Source organism: Peromyscus californicus, unplaced genomic scaffold (genome assembly GCF_007827085.1).
Source record: "Peromyscus californicus insignis strain IS unplaced genomic scaffold, ASM782708v3 Scaffold_23__1_contigs__length_62951481, whole genome shotgun sequence".
Taxonomy (NCBI): domain Eukaryota; kingdom Metazoa; phylum Chordata; class Mammalia; order Rodentia; family Cricetidae; genus Peromyscus; species Peromyscus californicus.
Genome location: NW_026294534.1, coordinates 39,166,338 through 39,187,392, shown reverse-complemented (window position 1 = coordinate 39,187,392; position 21,055 = coordinate 39,166,338). Strand labels below are relative to the sequence as shown.

Here is a 21,055-nt window from a genome sequence, read left to right as displayed (position 1 = left end):
TCCACATTGATTAACAATTAGGCAAACTTTCTGTTCCCTAAAGAACATTATATAGAGCGTGGTTCTCGAACTTGGTTGCACATTAAGATCACCTGGAGAGTTTTTAAACATCTAAATGCTAAGGCTGCACCCAGACCAATTAAATCACCATCTCTTGGGGTAAGGACCAGCCATCAGTATATTTTTATGGCGCTCCAGACTATTCCAATGTGTAGCCAAGATCGAGGGTCGCTGGTGTTGGGAATTAGGGTTTTTAATGCCTTCTCTTAGTCCTCTGCTCCCTTCACTAGTCTTCATATTCATAAGAGATAGTCCTTTTTTTTCAAATATAACCTATGTGGTTTTTCATGTAATATCTTAAAGTTTCCGATTCTAAATCGGAAAGATGACGCCACATCCTCGTGAGATTTCATCCTTCATTTACATCAGGAAAATGCACTTTCTTCCAGGTATTCTGTACAAAGGAAACGGGGAAAACCAGTTCATCTCCCAGCAGCCTCCAGTGGTCAGTAGCATCATGGGCAATGGCCGGAGGCGCAGCATCTCATGCCCAAGTTGCAATGGCCAAGCTGATGGGAACAAACTGCTGGCCCCAGTGGCTCTGGCCTGTGGGATCGACGGCAGTCTCTATGTTGGGGATTTCAACTACGTTCGGAGGATATTCCCTTCTGGGAACGTAACAAGTGTTTTAGAACTAAGGTATGTCTTTCCTCTATTGGGGGTGTTAATCAAAAACAAACAAATCCATAAAAACGAAGTTGAGTGTGATATGCTGATTTGTTTATTTAAACACACATCCTCACAGTTTAAAAATTACCCTAGGAAGAACACAGTTCTTAACTAGAGCTAGAAGGCCAACAATATATAGTGTTATATAGTTTTTAAAACAATCTATAGTTTTACTGTGTAAAAAAGTAGACTGTTGTCTGATATGGAAAATATCTTACTCATTCTGGTGATTTTCTTTTTCTGTGTACTGACAGGTAAAAATGATAACTTTTTAAAATATCTTTGATTTTCCTTAGAATGAATACGCAGCACAGGAATTCATCTTTTATTTCACAGTGGTTGAAATGGAGGTCCTAAGATGTAGTCTCTGGAATCAAGATGTGATAGCGAATAAATGAGAATATTGGATGCTCGGTTGGGCCAACCCAATCATTAGCTGTAATTTGAATAGTAGAAACAGCATGTCATTGTCTTGCTTTGTCTTAAGTATGATTATCAAAATCAACCAATTCTGACAGCAGTTTGATGAGCCTTGCCTACAGAGTTCATTTCCAATGTTCTCGCCGCTTAAATTGCAATTTTCCGTACCAGTAATTAAAACCCCAATATTGATCTCATTCTATTTCAGAAACCTTTCTAACTCTGCTTTTTTTACCTTTCTTTTATCTGCTTCCACCAAGAAATAAAGATTTTAGACATAGGTAAGCATCTGCTTAAAGGTTATTGCATATTTTCCGATGTCCTTTTGATGTTTCAATGTGACTCTCTGAAATTGTTTTTTAATAACAGCATTTTGAGAGGAAACTCAGAATCACAGATCATCTAAGGAATTAAAACTGTTTAATTGGACAATTATATAACTTACTGAAAATACATTGTATGATAGAATTTTAGAAATATTTTCAAGTTGGTTCATTTAAAAAAAAAATCTTGTCACAAAGAATTCTAATGTGCAGTTCCTGACTTATGTAACCTAAGCCTTATGAAACAACAAATTTCAAACACAGCAAAGTTTAAGGAGGTAGCGTAGTTTGACCAGTATCCAAGACAGATCCTGCCTTATTGGGAACAAAGCTAATTCGGTTTGGGAAACTATTGAAGAAAAATAATCTGAAAATATTGTACTATGGTTAATTTTTTTAAGTTATATACCTATCTGACCAATATGCTCGTACTGCTAGGGATTCTCACTGAACTTGGAAAGGATCCCTCCTCTATAGCATCCTACAGGTTTAATCTCTGCCTGTGATTTCTAATTTTCCTCAATTGGAAGGGCTATTACATTCGAGAAGAGGGTTTTTTGTTGCTCTTATCATGCGGGGAAAGAGTTTCTTCAAAGCTAAAGATGAATATGGAGCATCATCAGCCCGAGGGTTGCTTATATCCTGTTGATAAGCACACTTGCCCGAAGAAGTCACATACAGTAAAACCCTTAGAATAATCTTTTCTAACAGCCTTTCTGTAATGACAGAAAAAAATAAACAAATAAATAAGGAAGACCTAGTGAAAAGCAAGAAGGCTTAGACATGACAGATCTAGTTCGGCCATCTAATGCGGTGATGTATTTCAAAGGAAGTGTGATATCTTATGTCAGCTATCTTAGATGAGTAGGTCATTTTAGCTCACTTGCAACCGTTGTAGAGATTGACAGCTAGCAAATACTAGAGTCCTACTAATGGACAGATACCTGTTGCACATCAGAGTACCCACCCACGGTCCCCGGACCCTTCCCCGACATTCTGTATTGATCTTACACTTTCAACTCATGGCCCGGTCACATGCTAAGATTACCACGAAATCTCCCCCAGAAAACCGAGCGTACTGTTAGAAACCCCAGCAGACTGTCAACACTTTCCTGCTTGTTTTCATGGTAGCTATGGAGAAGAAGAGGGAAGACAGACAGGTGCGCTCACCAGCCCCATGTGAACGTGCTGCGGGCAATACAGGAGAGACTGAAAGCCTACCTTGTAACACGCTGCCCTATTACAAGCCAGGCATCATGCCAGATACTTCTTGTGTGGTATTCGAGAGCCACACAGTCATCCCTCAGGTTACACATGAGCTCATGGAAGTTGGAAGACATGACATCTCATCCCAAGATACACAACTAAGACTCGTGAAACAGAGATTTGAATCCCTCTTGTGTCTATGTTTTTTTCCACTGTACCACACCTCTCATTTGGATATGTTCCCCCCTGGCTAGGATTCTAGAGGGAGATTTCCTAGAAATGCAAAAAAAAAAAAAAAATTAAAAAAAGGCCAGACTTCTTTCATAGTCATGTTGCAAGTTATTTACAATTATCTTCTCTGGAAACAACAAAAAAAAAATCTCTGGGTTTGGAACTTTGTTGTTATGCATACCTCCACAGAGCATGAGGTCGATACACATTAACTCATGGTGTCTGCCACTGACGCTCACTGTACTCCCTCTCTCCTGGTTCTCTGTCACTCTGTCAGCTTTTCCGTGTGTCATTGTGACCACATCTGAGCTTCTCCGTTTCTTCTCGGTGCCACCCAGGCATGACATACTGTTTGGGCTGTGTATTGATCCACACGGGTGCTAAAACTAACAGTGTCGAATGACTTCGTCCCCGTGTGCCAGACATGTTGGCAAATGGTGATCTCAGGCCAAGCGCTCAGAACCTCACATATCTGCCATTTGTATGACTGACCGACATCTTCAGTGTTCTTTTTGGACACATCCTGTACACCACTGTCCCATGAAAATGGTTCTTGGAGGAAGAGATAGCTGAGAGAGAAGAGCACAATAAGGAATTTTTCAGAAAGTGTTGCTATTTGAGCTCGATCTAAGAATAAAATCTGTTTTATCAGAACAGCGAGAAGAACGACACTCATGGTATGAAAAACAATAGAGACTAAATGAATATACAGGGCCTAAGATGAAGCATAAGGTATTCCAAGAGTAATCATGCCCACCCAAATAAAGCGGGGATTCGTGTGGGTAACAATGAGAGAGGGTTGAACCCCGTTATAATCAGCTTGCCTAGGACCAACCTTGAGCTCCCTGAAAAAAATTATTCAAAGAGTGAGGGAATATTTAGGGTCATGAACAAGTGGCATGTTCAAAGTGGCCTTTTAGGAGTATTAATCTGCTTGATAAGATCACTTCGAAAGTTAATACCCTGGACCATGAGGGTGAGCATATCCGAAAGAGGAGGTTTAACAGTGAGGGAAATCAGCCACGAAGAAGCCAGACTGTTCAGGGGCTGTACCCTGTGGGTAGTTAGAAAGATGCCAGGCGCAAGCCTCACCCAGTGGCGTACACCTCTAATCCCAGCATCTGGGAGGTTGGAGCAGCTGGGTTGCTGCAAGTTTCCATCCTGCAGAGTGAGTTGAAAAAACGAAAGGCAAAAATGTAGAAAATGTACCAGGTTTCTGAGCCCCACCCATCAAACGGACAATGGCATTATCAATGCAATTAATGATTTTGTGTGTTTAATAACTATCTACATTGACCTAACAAAAATCAGCACACTTAAACTCATGGGTGTGTCCTCATTTAGCTCTTTAAAAACTGAAATGCTTTCCAAACCTATGGCACAAGCCCTGTCATCCTAGCTACGCAGGAGACTGAGTCAGGAATAGCGCAGCTTAAGGTCAGCCTGGGGAAGAGAGTGCGGCCCTCCAAATACCACGTGGATAAAGGGCATGAGGGTAGCTCCGCAGTAGAGCGCTCGCCCAGAATGTGTAAGGCCCTCATGTCAATCCTCATTACGAGAAGAAAGACAGTTTTCAAAGGGGGGGTGGGGGTGGGGGGCGGAACTCCTATCAGAAACATCTTCCTGTTTGCTAGCCTGGCTTTCAGTATAGGCTCACTTTTTTCTGCGTGGCAGAGCAGCTGTGAGCAAATCAGGGGCAAGCAACCGGAAGAAAGGAAGTCACAATGTGTCTAATTCCCCTTCCAGGAGTGGCACTGTCAATTGTAGATGGTTTAGTAAATGTAGACCTACCTCACTGCTTCCCGTCCTCTTCCTGTATCATATACCCCATCAAACTGTCCTTAATTATACTAATGGAAGCCATAAAAAAATATTGGCTGGGAATATTAAGAGACAGCCTTATTCTTTAAAGATTCAAATAAGACACTGTTATGCCAAGTTATTAAGTACTGCCAAGATATTCTGTAAAATAAAATTCCTTAGTTATACTCAGTCACCATTTAACTTTTTATTAAACTGGCAACACTAACATAATTGTAAAATGGGTTTCTGTTTGATATTCTAAATCTACCCCTCTGATGTTTATTACTTTTGCTAACAAACCCTTTCATAGATAGTAAATTTTAGCTCACTCTTGTTCAAATTCCTTAAATTCCAAACTAAAAACCTTAATTCATTAATACCAGCCAAGGGGCATTTAAACATATAGGACTAAAAAAAAAAAATCAACTTTGTGAATTTTATATTACCAATTAAAGGATCAAAGCAGATCTCTATCACAAATCTTAGGAGTTTGAATTAATTAAATTTTCGATATAAAATCGTCAAAACTTGAGTCAGCATTTCTTATTGATTTACTAGAAAGACCATGTCTCAGGTCCCTGTCAGCAGGCATCCCAGCAGTCTCCTGGCTGCCACAAAGGAGGCAGCTTTGCTTTTATACATAAATAGAATTCGTCACGCTTCTTCCAATGCTTTGTGCTCCAAGAGCTGCGGCACAGTTTCCGGGAGAAAAGATAAAGAGTGTTAATCGCGTGCATTCTCTGTGCTGGTCTCGGCAAGTGTTTCTCTCGTCTCCGAAGGCTGAATTAGGAGAAAATAAATGGGTGTAGCGAGCCCGCACTTGCCCCCGGGTCTGTGTCCGATTGACAAGACTGTAGGGGAGATGTCTTGATAACTGGCATCTAGGTCATCCTGAAGGAGTTGAGGATCAAGGTGCAGTGTAGGGGAGATGTGAGCCAGAGCTCACTGCCCTGCGTGTGCAGCTGGTAGGCACAGCTGTCATTTTAAACCCTTCTGAAACCGCACAACCGCCAATCCGTGGAACACGGATTTTTCCCAAAACGTGGCCTTTGTAAGTCCCTGTGCCCCGTGGCCAACTGCAGACCTGTCCCAGTCACTCTGACCTCCAACTACACACTAGATGCTCTTCTCCCCTGACACCCACTGCCCTCTGAACCAACACCCCAGCCTCTCGATGACCTTTGGGACACTAGAAAGCAGGTTCTAGAGCACCCTGCCAGGGAACTCCTCAGCCCTAAGATGAGATGATCGTGCATCAAACTCCTGCTGCATGTGTGATTCGGAGCTCCTCTATCACCTGGATGTCAACTGAAACTTTCCAAACTCACTTTTGACCTAGTTTTTATTTTGTTTTGTTTTGTTTGGGGGAGGAGGGGGAGGGTTCTTTATCAATTTTATTTTTAGAATGTCAAGCATGAATATTGTATTCCCAACATTTCTTCTCCTTCCGTTTGCCAGTCCTGTGTCCCCTCAAATTTGACTTCGTCATTATTGTTACTTGTCTGTGTGTGCGCACGTGTGTGTGTGTGTGTGTGTGTATGTGTGTGTGCGTGTCTGTGTGTGCGCATGTGTGTGTGTGTGTGTGTGTGTGTGCGTGTCTGTGTGTGCGCGTGTGCGCGTGTGTGTGTGTGTGTGTGTGTGTGTGTGTGTGTGTGTGTGTCCTACCAAGTCCATATAGTGTTGCTCCCATATGTGTTTGGGATTAGTAGCCTGTCAGAGAGATCATCCCTGAAGAAATCTGATATATTCATTCTCTGTCTCTGTCTCCCCCTCTCTCTCCCTCTTACCTTCTCCTGTCTGTCTCCCCGCTTCCCCCCCCCCCATCTCAGTAGCTACTGGTTGCCTGTAACTCTTCATCTAGGTCCTTGTAAAATTCCCCCCATCCACGTTGGCACGTCACCTGGCGGTATCATTTCTGTCCCACCCATTTTAACTCTGTAGAGATGCTTCCCACCCGTGTGAGGCCAGGGTCTAAGGAGTGACTGTCCTGTTGCCAGCCCAGACCGCACCTCCTGCCTTGGACGTGCGCGCTTCCACGTTTTTCTGGACACTAGAATTGTGTGCACCAGGAGACCTTTCCCTCGGTAGATTCGGAAGGCTGTGCTGCCTGATTCGAAGGTGCCCATGTCTTCAGGACACTCGTGCCAACTGGAATCCTGGCACAGCAGAAGTAGAGGCAGGTGGATGTTGAGTTTGCCGCCAGGCTGGGCTACTTGTGAGTTCAAGGCCAGCCTAGGTCATATGATAAGACCCTGTCACAAAAGAAAAGAAAAAAGGAAGCCTGCATGTGTCAAGAAAGGAAGGAAGGAGGTGCTCTACACCGCATCTCTAATGCCCCTCCCCCACACCGTGGAGATGATCCAATTACTGCCCAACTAGATATCACTGTTGCCGATCAAAGCCCAGCTTTGCCTTGAATGTGCAGTGGTTTTGCACCAAGAAATCTCATGCCCCGTGTCAAGAGAGTGGGCTGCTCCCCCTCCGATAGCCACCTTCAGAATCTAATGTCTCAAAAGGAAGGAGATAATGAAAAACTATGCATGGTTCGTGTAACTTTCTCATAATTGCTCTTGAAACAACTCAGTGGACATCTTAGGATGAGCCTGGACTTTGTTCTAACAGTTTAGTATGTTACAAATTGCTGATGTAGAGGCAGAAATAAACAAATTTGAGCCTACTCACACTCTGAGACTTTTTCCCCTAACATTTTCCGGAAGCAAGTCAGACCATATAGCATTATGAAAGGCCTGTTGAAATTTCACAGTGGACAAGAAAAGAGCAAATATTAAGGGTAGCTGATTCTTACTGAGTATGTCTTACAGACCAGCCTCCGTTCTAAAGATTGTACTTGGTGGACAGCAAGACAGCTTAGTGGAAAAGGGTACCTGCCCCCAAGCCTGATGACGTGAGGTCAAACATCGGAACTCACGTGGTTGAGGGAAAGCCACGACTGTTCCATGTCATCCTTTGACCTCCATGTGTATTCTGTGGCCTGCACATGTACACATACATAGTAAACAAACGTAATTTTTCCTAAGATTATTTGTTTATTCATTTTATGTGTGGGGGTGTGTTGAGTACAGGTATGTCTGTATACTGCATGCACGCAGTGACTGTAGCGGCCAGAAGAGGGCATCAGCTCCCCTGGGACTGGAATCGAACCTGGGTCCTCTGGAAGAGCTGCAGTCCTTTTAGCCTAGGCATCTCTCCAGCCCCAATATATGTAATTTTTTTTTTTTCGAGACAGGGTTTCTCTGTGCCTTTCCTGGAACTCACTCTGTAGCCCAGGCTAGCCTCAAACTCACAGAGATCTGCCTGCCTCTGCCTCCCGAGTGCTGGGATTAAAGGCGTGCGCCGCCACCACCCGGCAAATGTAATTTTTTTAAACGGCTGGAGAAATGGCTCAGCAGAAGACCTGAGCTTGGTTCCCAACACCCACACGCCAGCTCTCAGCCACCTGTAACTCCAGCTCCAGGGAAGCTAACACCCACTTGTGGCCTCTGCAGACACCTTCACTCATATACACATACTCACCCAGAGATAGACACACCCAATTAAAAACAAAATAAATCTTTTGAAATGTTTAAAGATATACATATATTAAGTCTTGTTATCCTCTCGGCATCCTGAGACTATCTTTTGTCTTTGTCACCTTATAGTTAAAGATTCTGAGTCACCAGTTAACTTGTATTTACTAAGTGATGAACCTAGGATTCAAACCCAGGCGGAGTGGTCCACACCTCATTCCTATAGCTGTGCAAATAACAAGCAAAATAACAAGAGAAAAGAGTCATAACCAGCCAAAAAGCTGCTCACAGTTATCATATAGTCAGGGAGATAGGAAAGACTCGAGAAGTCTTTCAGTGGCACATTTTTTTAAATAAACCCAACGGGATTGACCTCAGACTTGGTGATTAACTGTGCGTAGCTGAAAGGCCAGCTCTCAGACTGGGTAGAAATGTGTTCACAACTGTACCGTTGCTCTCAAAGGAACACGGTGTAATCACATTTCTCCTGGTCAATTGGCCGTTTGCGGCAGATCAGGCTTCCGAGATGTTCTTATTCTCACTTGATTCTGAGTCCTTTGGAGAACTATTTACCTTTAACACCTTCATGTGCTCAAGGCCTCTGGGTCTAACCTGACGCTTCCTGCTAGAAGATGTCAGAGGCTGGAAAGGAGACCTAAAGACTGAAGAGGTTAGGACTTTCGTGTGACAGCGCCTTCACAGCCGTAGAGCCCTCTTGCACTGGAAAGGTCCCTACTGACCACATGATTGGCTATGCTCCCCAACTAATGTGAGACGCCAGTAGAAACTATAACATTATTGTAGCAAGAGCCTCCCGAGTTGAAGTACACACATTCACCACTTACACAAAACATGAGATTTGAGATAGTACTCTAAGACTGCTCACTATGAAAGTAAGAAGACCTGGGTTCACACCTCCAGCACCCACGTGAAAGCTGGACACATCTGCACATGCCTGTACTTCTAGCATTTGGGGGGGGGGGGGCAGAGGCAAGTGGATCCCAGAACCTCTCTGGTCAGCTATTTTAGCTGACTTTACAAGCTCCAGATTCAGTGAGAGCCCTTATCTCAAAAAATGAGCCCAAATTCTGCAGAGGAAGACCCAACATCAACCTCTGGAATACACACACATATACCACACACACTCACACACAAAAGACTAAATAAAAATTTAAAAGAACATTACAGAGTAAGAATTGTTTCATTATAGTGTAACATAATCAGTATTAATTTTTGCTGTTTCATTATTAAAATGTTTATGTTAGCTGGGCATTGGTGGCGGCGGCACACGCCTTTAATCCCAGCACTCGGGAGGCAGAGGCAGGCGGATCTCTGTGAGTTCGAGGCCAGCCTGGTCTACAAAGCGAGTTCCAGGAAAGGCACAAAGCTCCACATGGAAACCCTGTCTTGAAAAAAAAAAAAGTTTATGTTAAGCTTATACTACATGTTTTTTTTATTTTTTGAGATTATGATATAATTACGTCATTTCCCTCCTCCCTTTCCACCCTCCAAATTCCTGTGAATTTCCCCCTTGCCCTCTTTCAAATTCATGGCCTCTTTTTCTTTAGTTGTTGTTGTTTGTTGGTGGTGGTGGTGGTGGTGGTGGTGGTGGTGGTGGTGGTGGTGGTGGTGGAGGTGTGTGTGTGTCACCGATTGGTGAGCTCCTCCCTGGGGAAGAGAGTTTCTCCTGATCTCAGGATTCCTGTTCCCTAGGGGTCTTTGTGATTGGCTGAGGCTTCCTGAGCCTTCCTTCCCCTTCTGTGTTAGCATGTCTATTGGCATCATCCTTGTTGAGGTCATGTTTAGGCAGATCTGGTGGATAGACTACATGTATGTGTCATCTCTGACATTTCTAGGAGACACAGTCTCACAGATGTTCTCATACAAAATCAACGTCACCAAGTGTCTTGAGTTTTTGTGTATTTGACCCTGAAGAGATGAAAGGAATAGAGAAAGGGGATGGGATGGGGAGAGAGAGAATATAAAACCAAGCTTGTTATCAAAAGACATCTCATTTAATGGATTCCATCTTTGCCAACCTCGTTGAAATACCAAGTCACTTAACCTGTTTTCATCCTTTCCAGAAGAGCGCATTTGCATGGGGTCTAAAAGTCATATTCCTAAGAAAGTAGTGTTTGGAGGTTGCCTTCTACATTTGAATGGATTATCTCATTTTATCCCCGAAATTCTGAACAGACATTGTGCCAGCATCATTTGCTTTTCTGGACTGTTACTGAGCAGCGATGATGGGCACAGTGCTACATTCTTGGTGGCGGCGGGTGTTGTTTGTGTGGCTTTATAGCAAAAGCAAAATCATAATTCCTAACAGTAATAACGACGTTGGCCGTGTGCTAAGTTGATGGAGAATGTGTTGGAGGGGTCTTTCCCTAGAACAGACTTCATCTGTCTGTCGGGCCCTTGCTTTATTTTAGGCTCAAGCGTATTGCCTGCAAGGGTAATTGTTTTTAAGAATGACTCTTGGTGGGGGCTGGAGACATGGCCCCACAGTGAAGAGCACTTGTTCTTCCGGAGGACCACGGTTGGTTCCTCACCCTCAGGGCAGCTCCAAACAGTCTTAACTCCAGTTCTAGGGGATCTGATGCCCTCTCCTGGCCTACACTGGCGCCAGCATGCACATGGTACACACATACTTGCAGGCAAAACATCCGTACACATAAAATGTAAAATAAAATAAGAAAGAATAATGACTGACAGGTAGTGGAGTCCTCAACACCAAGCCAGAAAGGAAAAAAATATCACAGACTTAAAAATATCTCAGAGACTTGCTACCTCGGGTCGTAGTCTCTTAAGTCATTATGACTTAGCCTGCCCTTCATCCAGCCTTTGACAATGGGTTGCAGTTTATAAGCACTTTCTCCTGGTGTGTTTTATTTCGCTTCTCCTCTCCCTCTGTGCACAAGGATTAGCTCTCCCCTAATATTTACATATGAATCTTTTTACAGTAGCAACCCAGCTCACAGATACTACCTGGCTACGGATCCGGTCACAGGAGATTTGTACGTTTCTGATACTAACACCCGCAGAATTTATCGCCCCAAATCCCTCACGGGGGCGAAAGACCTGACAAAGAACGCTGAAGTGGTTGCGGGGACCGGGGAGCAGTGCCTTCCTTTTGACGAGGCCAGATGTGGGGACGGAGGCAAGGCCGTGGAGGCGACGCTCATGAGTCCCAAAGGTACCGGCACCTATCAATTTAGGCTTCTCCTTTGACTTATTTTTTTTTATATATATAAAGGTAGAAAAATCCATGTGATTCCTGATTGTGTTTAATGCTGAGTCTAATGTTTTATCTCCAACTATGTTCTGGAAAACTACATCACATCTAGTGTCTTAAAAGCCATGTACCGTGAAACTGAAAAGTTAAGTTCATTTTTTTTTACAGTAGATAGAAGGTTCTTGACTTTTTAAAAACAAAAATCATCATACTTTTTTTTTTCAATTTTTCCAAGACTGAAGCCACCACTCTATATTATTCAGGTCACGTCCCTATTAAACTTCAGATTCCTTCATTGTCCGGGAATCTCCTTGTCACGAATGAGTCCCAGGCCTCCTTCAAAGCGTCACTAAGCAACCCTATTAGCTCTTACCCACTTTGGAGCTGTTCAGCTTTTGTTCCTATGCCATGGGAAAATCTGCCTGCGATGAGGAATTTGGGGAGGTAACGGGCTAAAATTCTATGTGATAAAAGCTCGGAAGGAGTCAAGATTGACTCCTTGCTCAAGCATTCTGCCATCCAGGACAATGGGTTTGGGTTTGGAAACTTTTTTACTTTCATTATAACTAGTGAGGATTATGTGAGCAAGGGCTGGAAAAAAAAATATTTGCTGTACTGAATTATTCATAATGGCAAATTTCATTGTAACAAGGTCAGCTAAACACTAACCTCAGCTCAGCTCTGCCTTTGTTGGAAGAATGTCATGACTATAAGCCGACGCTAACAGAATCTGAGCCTGTCTCTATAATGTATGGCCTTCATTGGGACTGTAAATGTTATTTTGTATTTGAAGCATACAAGGACTATGCCTGTGAGGTTCATACGCTTGATAGAGATTCTGAGAGCTTTGGATTCTTTGTTGTGTTTATTTACATAAATGTGTTTGAATTGTAAATGCCTGTATGTGATTTTTTTTTTCCTTTTCTTAAGATTTTACAATCAGTAATCTTTGGTTGGTTAATTGCTTGGTTGGTTGGTTTTTAGTTTTGGGGTTTGGGGTTTGTTTTTTGTTTTGTTTTGTTTTGTTTTGTTTTGAGACAAGGTTTCTCGGTGTAGCCTTGGCTGTCCTGGAACTCACTCTGTAGACCAGGTTGGCCTCAAACTCATGAGATCTGCCTGCCTCTGCCTCCCAAGTGCTGGGATTAAAGGTGTGTGCCACCACACCCAGCTTTACAATCAGCAGTCTTACCTGCTACCTACCATCTGTTTTATTAACAAAGCTAAGTTTTGAATTTGTCACTGGGCCTAAGAATTCAATCAAGATTAATAATTTTTAAGGAAAAAAATGATAACTCTTACTTCTCTTGGATAAAGGATTGGCGATTGATAAGAATGGACTGATCTACTTCGTTGATGGAACCATGATCAGAAAGGTTGATCAGAATGGAATCATATCAACCCTCCTGGGGTCCAATGACCTGACGTCAGCCAGACCGTTAACCTGTGACACAAGCATGCACATCAGCCAGGTACTGCAGACATTAAGCCAAGCTGTTTTTCTCGCTTCTGACTGACGTCAGTTTACGCTGTCAGTAGCCGGTGATGGTACCGCGTTCAATTGCACTTATCAGGCGTGGGAGTGGTTATGATACAGCTGTTCTGTTTAAATGTGCATCAGGAGCTACCAAAAGTTACCTTCTTCTGTAGTTCTGCCTTTGATGAATTCGCTGAAATACAGAACAATTAGCACTGAGAAATGCTAAGCATGTGTAATAAAATTCCACTAAAGTAGCAGCATGGAGACACTCCAAAAAGAACCAAACAGCTTAAATCCCTAATCTTTTGATTGCACAGGCTGCTTGAGTACAAGGAAAAACACTACGATTAGTCCCAAGGGGCTTATGTTTAGAATTAGGAACTTAACTATTGGCCTGATTGAAAACACAATAGAATACTAATGTATTCATAACCTAGGAAGCCCTGGCATTTGGCTGTTATTACTACTACAAGGAGCATATGTGTTCATATCTCAGCGATATCTGTTGACTCACTGAGTAGAAGTTCATTTTCTGTTTGGCTATAACCGGCAAATCTTTCCATGCCCTGCATTTTTAAATAAGATGTTATTTCCTACATTTGTCTTCACTCAAAAATTGTACGTTTGTTTTACCACGCTATGGAAGAAAAAAAAAAAACAATTTCAAAACAGTTTATCAAATTAAGGCTAATTTCCCTGAATGGTCGACTTTACACTTCTAGCAAATTAACTGCTGTGTAGTAACTGACTAACCAGGTCATTTCTTTCTTTACGAAGGTGCGTCTGGAATGGCCCACTGACCTCGCCATTAACCCCATGGATAACTCCATCTATGTCCTGGACAATAATGTAGTTTTACAGATCACCGAAAACCGTCAAGTCCGCATCGCCGCCGGACGGCCCATGCACTGCCAGGTCCCCGGAGTGGACTATCCGGTGGGGAAGCACGCCGTCCAGACCACCCTGGAGTCAGCTACCGCCATCGCCGTGTCCTACAGCGGCGTCCTGTACATTACCGAGACCGACGAGAAGAAAATCAACCGGATAAGGCAGGTCACGACAGACGGGGAAATCTCCTTAGTGGCGGGGATACCTTCGGAGTGTGACTGCAAAAATGACGCCAACTGTGACTGCTACCAGAGTGGAGACGGCTATGCCAAAGACGCCAAACTCAACGCGCCGTCCTCCCTCGCTGCCTCGCCAGATGGCACGCTGTACATTGCGGACCTGGGAAACATCCGGATCCGGGCCGTGTCCAAGAATAAGCCTTTACTTAACTCCATGAACTTTTACGAAGTTGCCTCTCCGACCGACCAAGAACTCTATATCTTCGACATCAACGGCACTCACCAGTACACCGTGAGCCTGGTCACCGGCGACTACCTGTATAATTTTAGCTACAGCAATGACAATGACATCACCGCGGTGACAGACAGCAATGGCAATACCCTCCGAATACGCAGGGATCCCAATCGGATGCCTGTCCGGGTGGTGTCTCCGGATAACCAAGTGATATGGTTGACCATAGGCACCAATGGATGTCTGAAAAGCATGACCGCTCAAGGACTGGAACTCGTTTTGTTTACTTACCATGGCAACAGTGGTCTCTTAGCCACCAAAAGTGACGAGACTGGGTGGACAACATTTTTTGAGTAAGTATATGAAACTTTTACTCTAATTATAGAATATCGATAACATAATAGAGTCTGTGATAATAATACATGCTTGAGTTCTGAAGGGAACTATATTATTGAGGTCCTAAAGTTTCTATAATTTTTATATCCCTCTTTAAAAAAAAAGACAAAATTATGAAAATTAGATGCAGAGCTTTGGAAGAGACCCATACATGTGAAACCCCTCGGAGATTAAATTTCATTTAGCTCCATGGTAAATTTACCTCTCCTTAGGAACTGACATTTTGCTCCTAGTACACTTAGCAGATTAGCGACAGACCTTTCAAAGAACAATCCGTAGCTTTAGTTTTAGGCCTAAACCCTCTGGGTTTGGATTTGCCTGGCTGATAAAGCTGGCTGTGGTCGGAGCTTTCATTGAAGAAAAACTTTGAAAATCACTTCCAGTGGACTTGGCTGGTTACCTCAGTACTGCAAATGTTATTCTTATCAAATAGAGGGCTTAGCTTTGCATAGTCAGGTACTGGAGAAGATAAACCACACTTTAAAGGACTTTGCAACCCAAGACAAAGCAGGACGTTGACCACACCGTTTGAAAGCACGTGAGGAGGTCAGGAGGCTTCTGAAGCCGGGGCATCTGTGTGGAGAAGTGGCCCAGGTGATACGCTCTCCGGTCACATTTTGCGAGGTCAGGGAGAGTGGAATGGAAATTAGCTGTTGTATATTTTAGGGTGTGTGTACCTTAGCACGAGTGCCTGTGTTAAACCGTTTTCGATGGCTTGTTCACTTGACTGACTAACATTGCACAAGCTAGGAGGGGAAATTAGATGACGTGCTGACTAATGCAAACTAGGCCTCGGGATGCATATTTTGAGTCCTTTAGTGTGCTTCCTCACAGTGATATGCTGGAGCAGAAGCATTTTCTCCAAGAACACGCCACTAAAATTGCAATACAAGTCAGTAGAAAAAGTCACTCGGTACACAAATATTTCCTGTACAACTTCTCTGGAATGGCTCCTACACAGAAAGCTTAGTTCCCCTGTAGTGGGAACGGCTTGTCTTTTTTGACAGGTTCCCTTTTAATAAAGCCAATGGTCCCCCAGCAGCATGGTTTTGTCGGAGGAACAAACCTTTTCCGTGGAATTACATTAAAATTCTGTTCTTAGCATGCCTTTGCCTCATTTCAGGATCGCACTAGGAAAGGAATAAATTGGAAGTTAATGGAAGGCACTTCCTTTTGCGGGGCTTTCAAAGTGATAGCAGGCTGTGTCGCCGCCAAGGAGGGAGAAGGCACATAGAGAAAGCGCGGCCATCAGCTAGGCCTGGGCAGGAAAGCGCTCCTCATTAGAAGATCTTCAGCCATAGCGGCGCCTCGGGGAGGGTCCCGCTTTAGTTGAAAGCAGGGAGAGAAAAGCAGGGCTAAGTTTGCAGTACTGTCTTAAGGCTGAGCTCTGCTCTGTGGGCCGTTTCTGAACATGTCCTTGTTCGGTCCAGAAACTGACAGTGCGACAGTTCTCCATGTGGTGACTACCAACAGACGAGCTGGAAGCCCACAGGATGGTTTCCTGAGCGCCCCCAAATTCACTCAAGCCTGGGCAACCAGAGAAATGGGTTCACTCCATCAGCGGGGTAGATGTGGGACAGTTTTTAAAAAATTGGACTTTTTTAAAGAAATGATAGTGACACAAAGAAGACATCCTCTTCTATAATATATATGTGCATATATATGTGTGTATATACATATATGTATGTGTGTATATATACATATATCTATGTGTATGTGTATGTATATATGTATTTAACTATAACCGCACAGAGACTCTCTCAGGTGTATTTTAAAAGTATATTAGACTAAACAGTATTTGCAAAGTACTTTTCTAATAAAATTAACAGAAGTATTGATTTAAAAAAAAAATAACATGTGTGTATAATCCCAGCACTTGGGAGGATGAAGCAGGCTGTGGACCCAGAGTCTGAGGCCAGCCTGGACAGACACAGGGGGTTAAAAGCCAGAATGAGCTCTATAGCAAAACCTCATCTCAAATTTTTAACTTTCAAAATCAATGTATTGTTTATCTTCCTCTACATGTTTCCAGCAAAATTATAATTTTAAAAACTGCCAAGAAGCGTGGATACTTTTTGAAAAGGTACAGAAAAGTAGAGTAGCTACCCTAAGGAATTCGGAATCTCTAGGTCTGAATGAGATAGTTTTTATTGTTGTTATTCTGTACATGCTTGCAAAAGAGGCCGCTTCTTCCAAGGGTCAGAACCTGCAAATCCCCTTTTCCAAGGCCTGAGCACAGAAGGGAAGCTTATCCTCTTGGGGCAGGCCTCCGGGACCCAGTCTCATAGAACATCCCATTTTGTCTGTGATCCTTGGAGGTGGGCAATGGACAAACCTAGCCCCTGCTTCCACTCACGGGAGCCTTGACCACGGTTTCTTCCTGCACCCTGACCTTCACAAACAATTGCTGCCAGTGCCCCTAGTAGATAGGATGAGACCTCTGAGTCCCTGACCAGATGATGCAGTTTGTTTTTAGAGTGCTGGGACCTTTCTCAGCCCATCTCTGGGCTGTCGTGGGCCAAGCCACTGGAGGGACCATATGATCTGCACTTGGCCCAACCAGGGCAATAAGCATGTGCTATTTATGAACTACCCAGTTAGGAGTGGTTGGAGCCCAGCTCCATCCATCTCTGACTCCAACGTTGACCTTGGCTGTCTGCTAGCTGTTCGTCACATGGCCAGCATTAACCACCTCTGACCTTGTAGGTGCCTCAAGTGCTATTCATAACACTAAAGTCTCTTTGTTCTCACAGTCACACGATGGGGCTTGTGGCTTTGCCACGGCAGGGTTAACTCCGTCCCAGCCAAGATAGGGCTGAAGTCTTTGACTGTTAACATCACATTGAACTGCTTGTCTGCAGCATAGTCTGGGATGGTCTTTTCTTGTTAGCAGCCATCCTTACACTTACCATTTAGTCTGTCACAGTTAGCCCCACAGAGAGCGAGGATATATGAAAGGACAATAGTGAATGTCCTACATGTGTTCCTCAAGGGACTCGGGGAGCCAGCCTGCCTGCAATTACGAGCCCAGAGCCCCATCCCTCCTCATCTTTCCAGCTTGCCTATCTCATACCCAACTACAGGGCTTCTTCCTCATCTTCCTCATGGTCACAGCTGTGACCGTTTTGACCCTTCCTCTTCCTCTAGACACCAGCCTGTGTCCTAACTATAATGCACATGGGCGACTCGGCAGTTTTCCTCATGGACCCTTTCCCTTGCAGCTACAGAGAGCTGGCTCCCCATGCTTTTGTAGTGAACTGACGTCCTGGTAATATTCTGCTTCATGTTTTTGTAGCCCTGTGTGTCTAAGGCAGACATAGAAAGACACTTGGTGAGTTCACAAAGGAAGGGGTGTGATGACTTTGACAGTGGTCAGGGTTTTACCAAAACCACAAGGAGATTGTAACAGGGGACACACACACACACACACACACACACACACAATCATCCCCAAGTGAGAAACACCTGTTTTCTGTGACTTTCACCACACCAGTCCCTTAAGCTGGTGGACGGCCTATAATCATCTTTTGGCATAAATACCTTCTGTAAGAAATGGCAGTTTTCAGTCCAAATCCCCACTTCTTTGTGGCCAGATTCTCAGCTAGCCCAGTATCTAAAAAAGGTTTTGGAAATTAAAGCTTTTATCAAATAGAAACAGATGGAAGACCTGGAATCAATCGATTTGCCTACTGTAAAAATATGGTTACCAGAGTTCCTGCCAAAGACATTTTAAAGGAGAGCGAGTTCAAATTACTTACCTTGAGTGTTTTCATTTTATCCTTTTGTTGTTGTTGTTGTTGTTGTTATAAACCAACATTGGTTAGTATGCCATTAGCATTTTTGCAGTACTGGTGTGAGTACAAAGAAAATGGGAAAACTTTTTTTTTTAATGCAAGCTGTTGTGTCCGTGGCTCCCTCGACTCATGGAATGTTGCTGTGCACACACCACGCTCCTCATCGTTTTTCATTGAAGAAAGATTGGAGGCAGACGCCAATGATGTAGTAGGGTGAATATTCATTATTGAGTAGAGTCTGATAAAAAAAACCTAGCTCCCCGAAGCTCCTTTGGAAAAAAAAATACTGTATAAATGATCTCCTGCTCTCTGGGATGGTTCAAACCCCTGCCTGCACCAGTCATTAATACAGAAAATGTCTATATTTCCCATTTTTCTTGTCCATCTTTTGATGTTTACCCAATAGTACTTGTTTGCTCGTTTTCTTTTTCTTTATTAAATAAGAGCATCCTCAGTTGTCTTGTTGTTCAAATAAGTGAATGAGAAAAACAGAGACTTCATATTGGTAGCGTTTTATTCTGAAATACTGCTTTTCAGGAAGGCAGCAAGGACTGTATATATAACCGGTTATGGTGATGTACCATACCTCCTGGTGATCAGGAGGCAGAGGCAGGAGAATTAGGAGTTTGAGGTACACCAGTCTGGGCTACACCCAAAGTTCAAGAGCAGCTTGAACTACATAGTAAGGCCCTGTCTCACAAAAGCAGGGGCTAGGGATAAACTCGTTGAAAGATTGCTTGGCAAACAGCGATAGGCTTTGGGACCCTTGCCTGCGTGGCAGAGAACAAAGGAAAATTAAAAAGAAAACTCTCCTCCAACCGAGCAGATACCCAGGGGGAAGAAGGTGGCCCCTCCCCTGCCATTTGAAGAAATAGGAAGCCAAAAGATGTGAATCCTCTGTTTGAGAAAAGGCCTAGGGACCTCGGGCGCTGGACAAGACATCCAACCCAGAAGAGATCTCACATGCTTTGTCAAATGTCCCCCGGTACATCAGGCTGCAGCAACAAAGGGCGATCCTCTAGAAGCAGCTCAAATACCTCCTGCCAATAACTGGTTCCTCAGGCCCTGGACCAGCAAACAGCTACCCAGCCCCTTCAGCTCTGGGCAGCACCAGGCCAGAGACAAGGGAGGGGGTGCTGGGGAGCAAGGCGGTTGGCCCCTGCTGAGAAGAAAGCTCCCGCCCTTTGAGCAAGGGTCGATCCAGTCACTACCTTAGTGGAGAACAAGAAGGCTCGGGTGGTGGTGATTGCCCACGATGTAGATCCGATGGAGCTGCCGCTCTTCCTGCTTGCCCTATGTCACGAGATGGCGGTCCTCTGTCGCAACCTCAAGAGGAAGGCCAGGCTGGGGCAGCTGGGGCGCAGGAAGACATACACCACTGTGGCCTTCACACAGGTTGACTCCGTGCGCTCTGGCTAAGCTGGCGGAAGCTGTCGGGCCCAATCGCAATGACAGATACATTGAGATCCACCACCACTGGGGAGGCAATGTGTTGGGTCCAGAGTCTGTGGCTCACATTGCCAAGCTGGAAAAGGCAAAGGCCAAAGAACTCACCACTAAACTGCATTATATGTACACCATTAAGTTTTCTGTGCATAAATATAATTACGAAATTATCCTCCAAAAAAAGAAAAAAATAAAAAGAAAGCAAATATTTTTTTCATTCCAATGCAAGCACAGTATGTTGTACCAGGTACCAGAGAGGATGGGGGCAGAGGGTGGGCGGTGCTGATTCCCTACTTGAAGTTCTCATCAGCACCAATAAGATAGGCAAGTGCCTCTAATTTAAGGTACATAGATGGTTTTGTAAGCATAAGAGCCTTCATTTCCAAAACAAGACTTGTAGTGGTTTCTCTCCGTGGTACTCATGGGTCATTCTGTCCCTATTGTGACTGTTATAAAAAAAAATAGCTGGTAGAATACAGCATCTGATGGCTTTCGCTCAGCCTTGATGTCTCAGGGGTTGAATAATTATCTCTGAGTGTCTGAGTGGTTGCCTATGCCTTCTCCTGACTTGCTGGACAGCACGACGTAGGCCCACTGTGTGACTGTGAAGGCCCACTTTGTGACTCTTCTCTAAAAAGCCTAGTTACATGTCTTTGATTTTTTTTTGGGGGGGGGTTGCTTTTTGGTTTTGTGGTGGTTGTTTTTCAGACAGGATCTTTCTCTGTAATCCAGGCTGCCCTGGAAATGGCTCCATAAACCATACTGGTCTAGAACTCAAAGAGATCCGCCCGTCTCTGCCTCCCGGGTGCTGGGATTAAAGGCATGCACCGCTGCCACCCAGCAACATATCCTACTCTCTAAAAACAATTACCCTGGACTATGATTTCTTAGCTAAAGTCATTCCAGAGGGACCACAAAGATCTCACCTGCTGAAAATGTATTATTGAAAAAGCTCATACCCAAAGTGAAACCATAGTTCTTGCACTCGAGTGCACACAGAAGCAAACCCGGTGTATGGAATTGGGCGATGGAATAAATTATTTACTAGTAAATGACATTTCACAGCTCTCTGCTTGCTTGCCCACATAAAATACAAGGGTTTGGGCATATCTAAAGGCGCTTCTTCTGGCTAAAGAAGAAGAAAACGTACAGACAAAGCTATGAATTCT

The 21,055-nt window shown here is 43.9% G+C and overlaps 1 protein-coding gene across 1 annotated transcript in view; it reads left to right on the top strand.

Moving 5' to 3' along the window:
* The window catches only part of Tenm3 (teneurin transmembrane protein 3), a 2,633,929-nt gene that overhangs the window by 2,574,252 nt on the left and 38,622 nt on the right, over window positions 1-21,055 (top strand). The window contains 5 exon segments of the mRNA XM_052752285.1: window positions 450-699; window positions 1,410-1,430; window positions 11,203-11,435; window positions 12,789-12,943; window positions 13,729-14,603. Coding sequence (XP_052608245.1) covers window positions 450-699; window positions 1,410-1,430; window positions 11,203-11,435; window positions 12,789-12,943; window positions 13,729-14,603 — 1,534 coding nt within the window.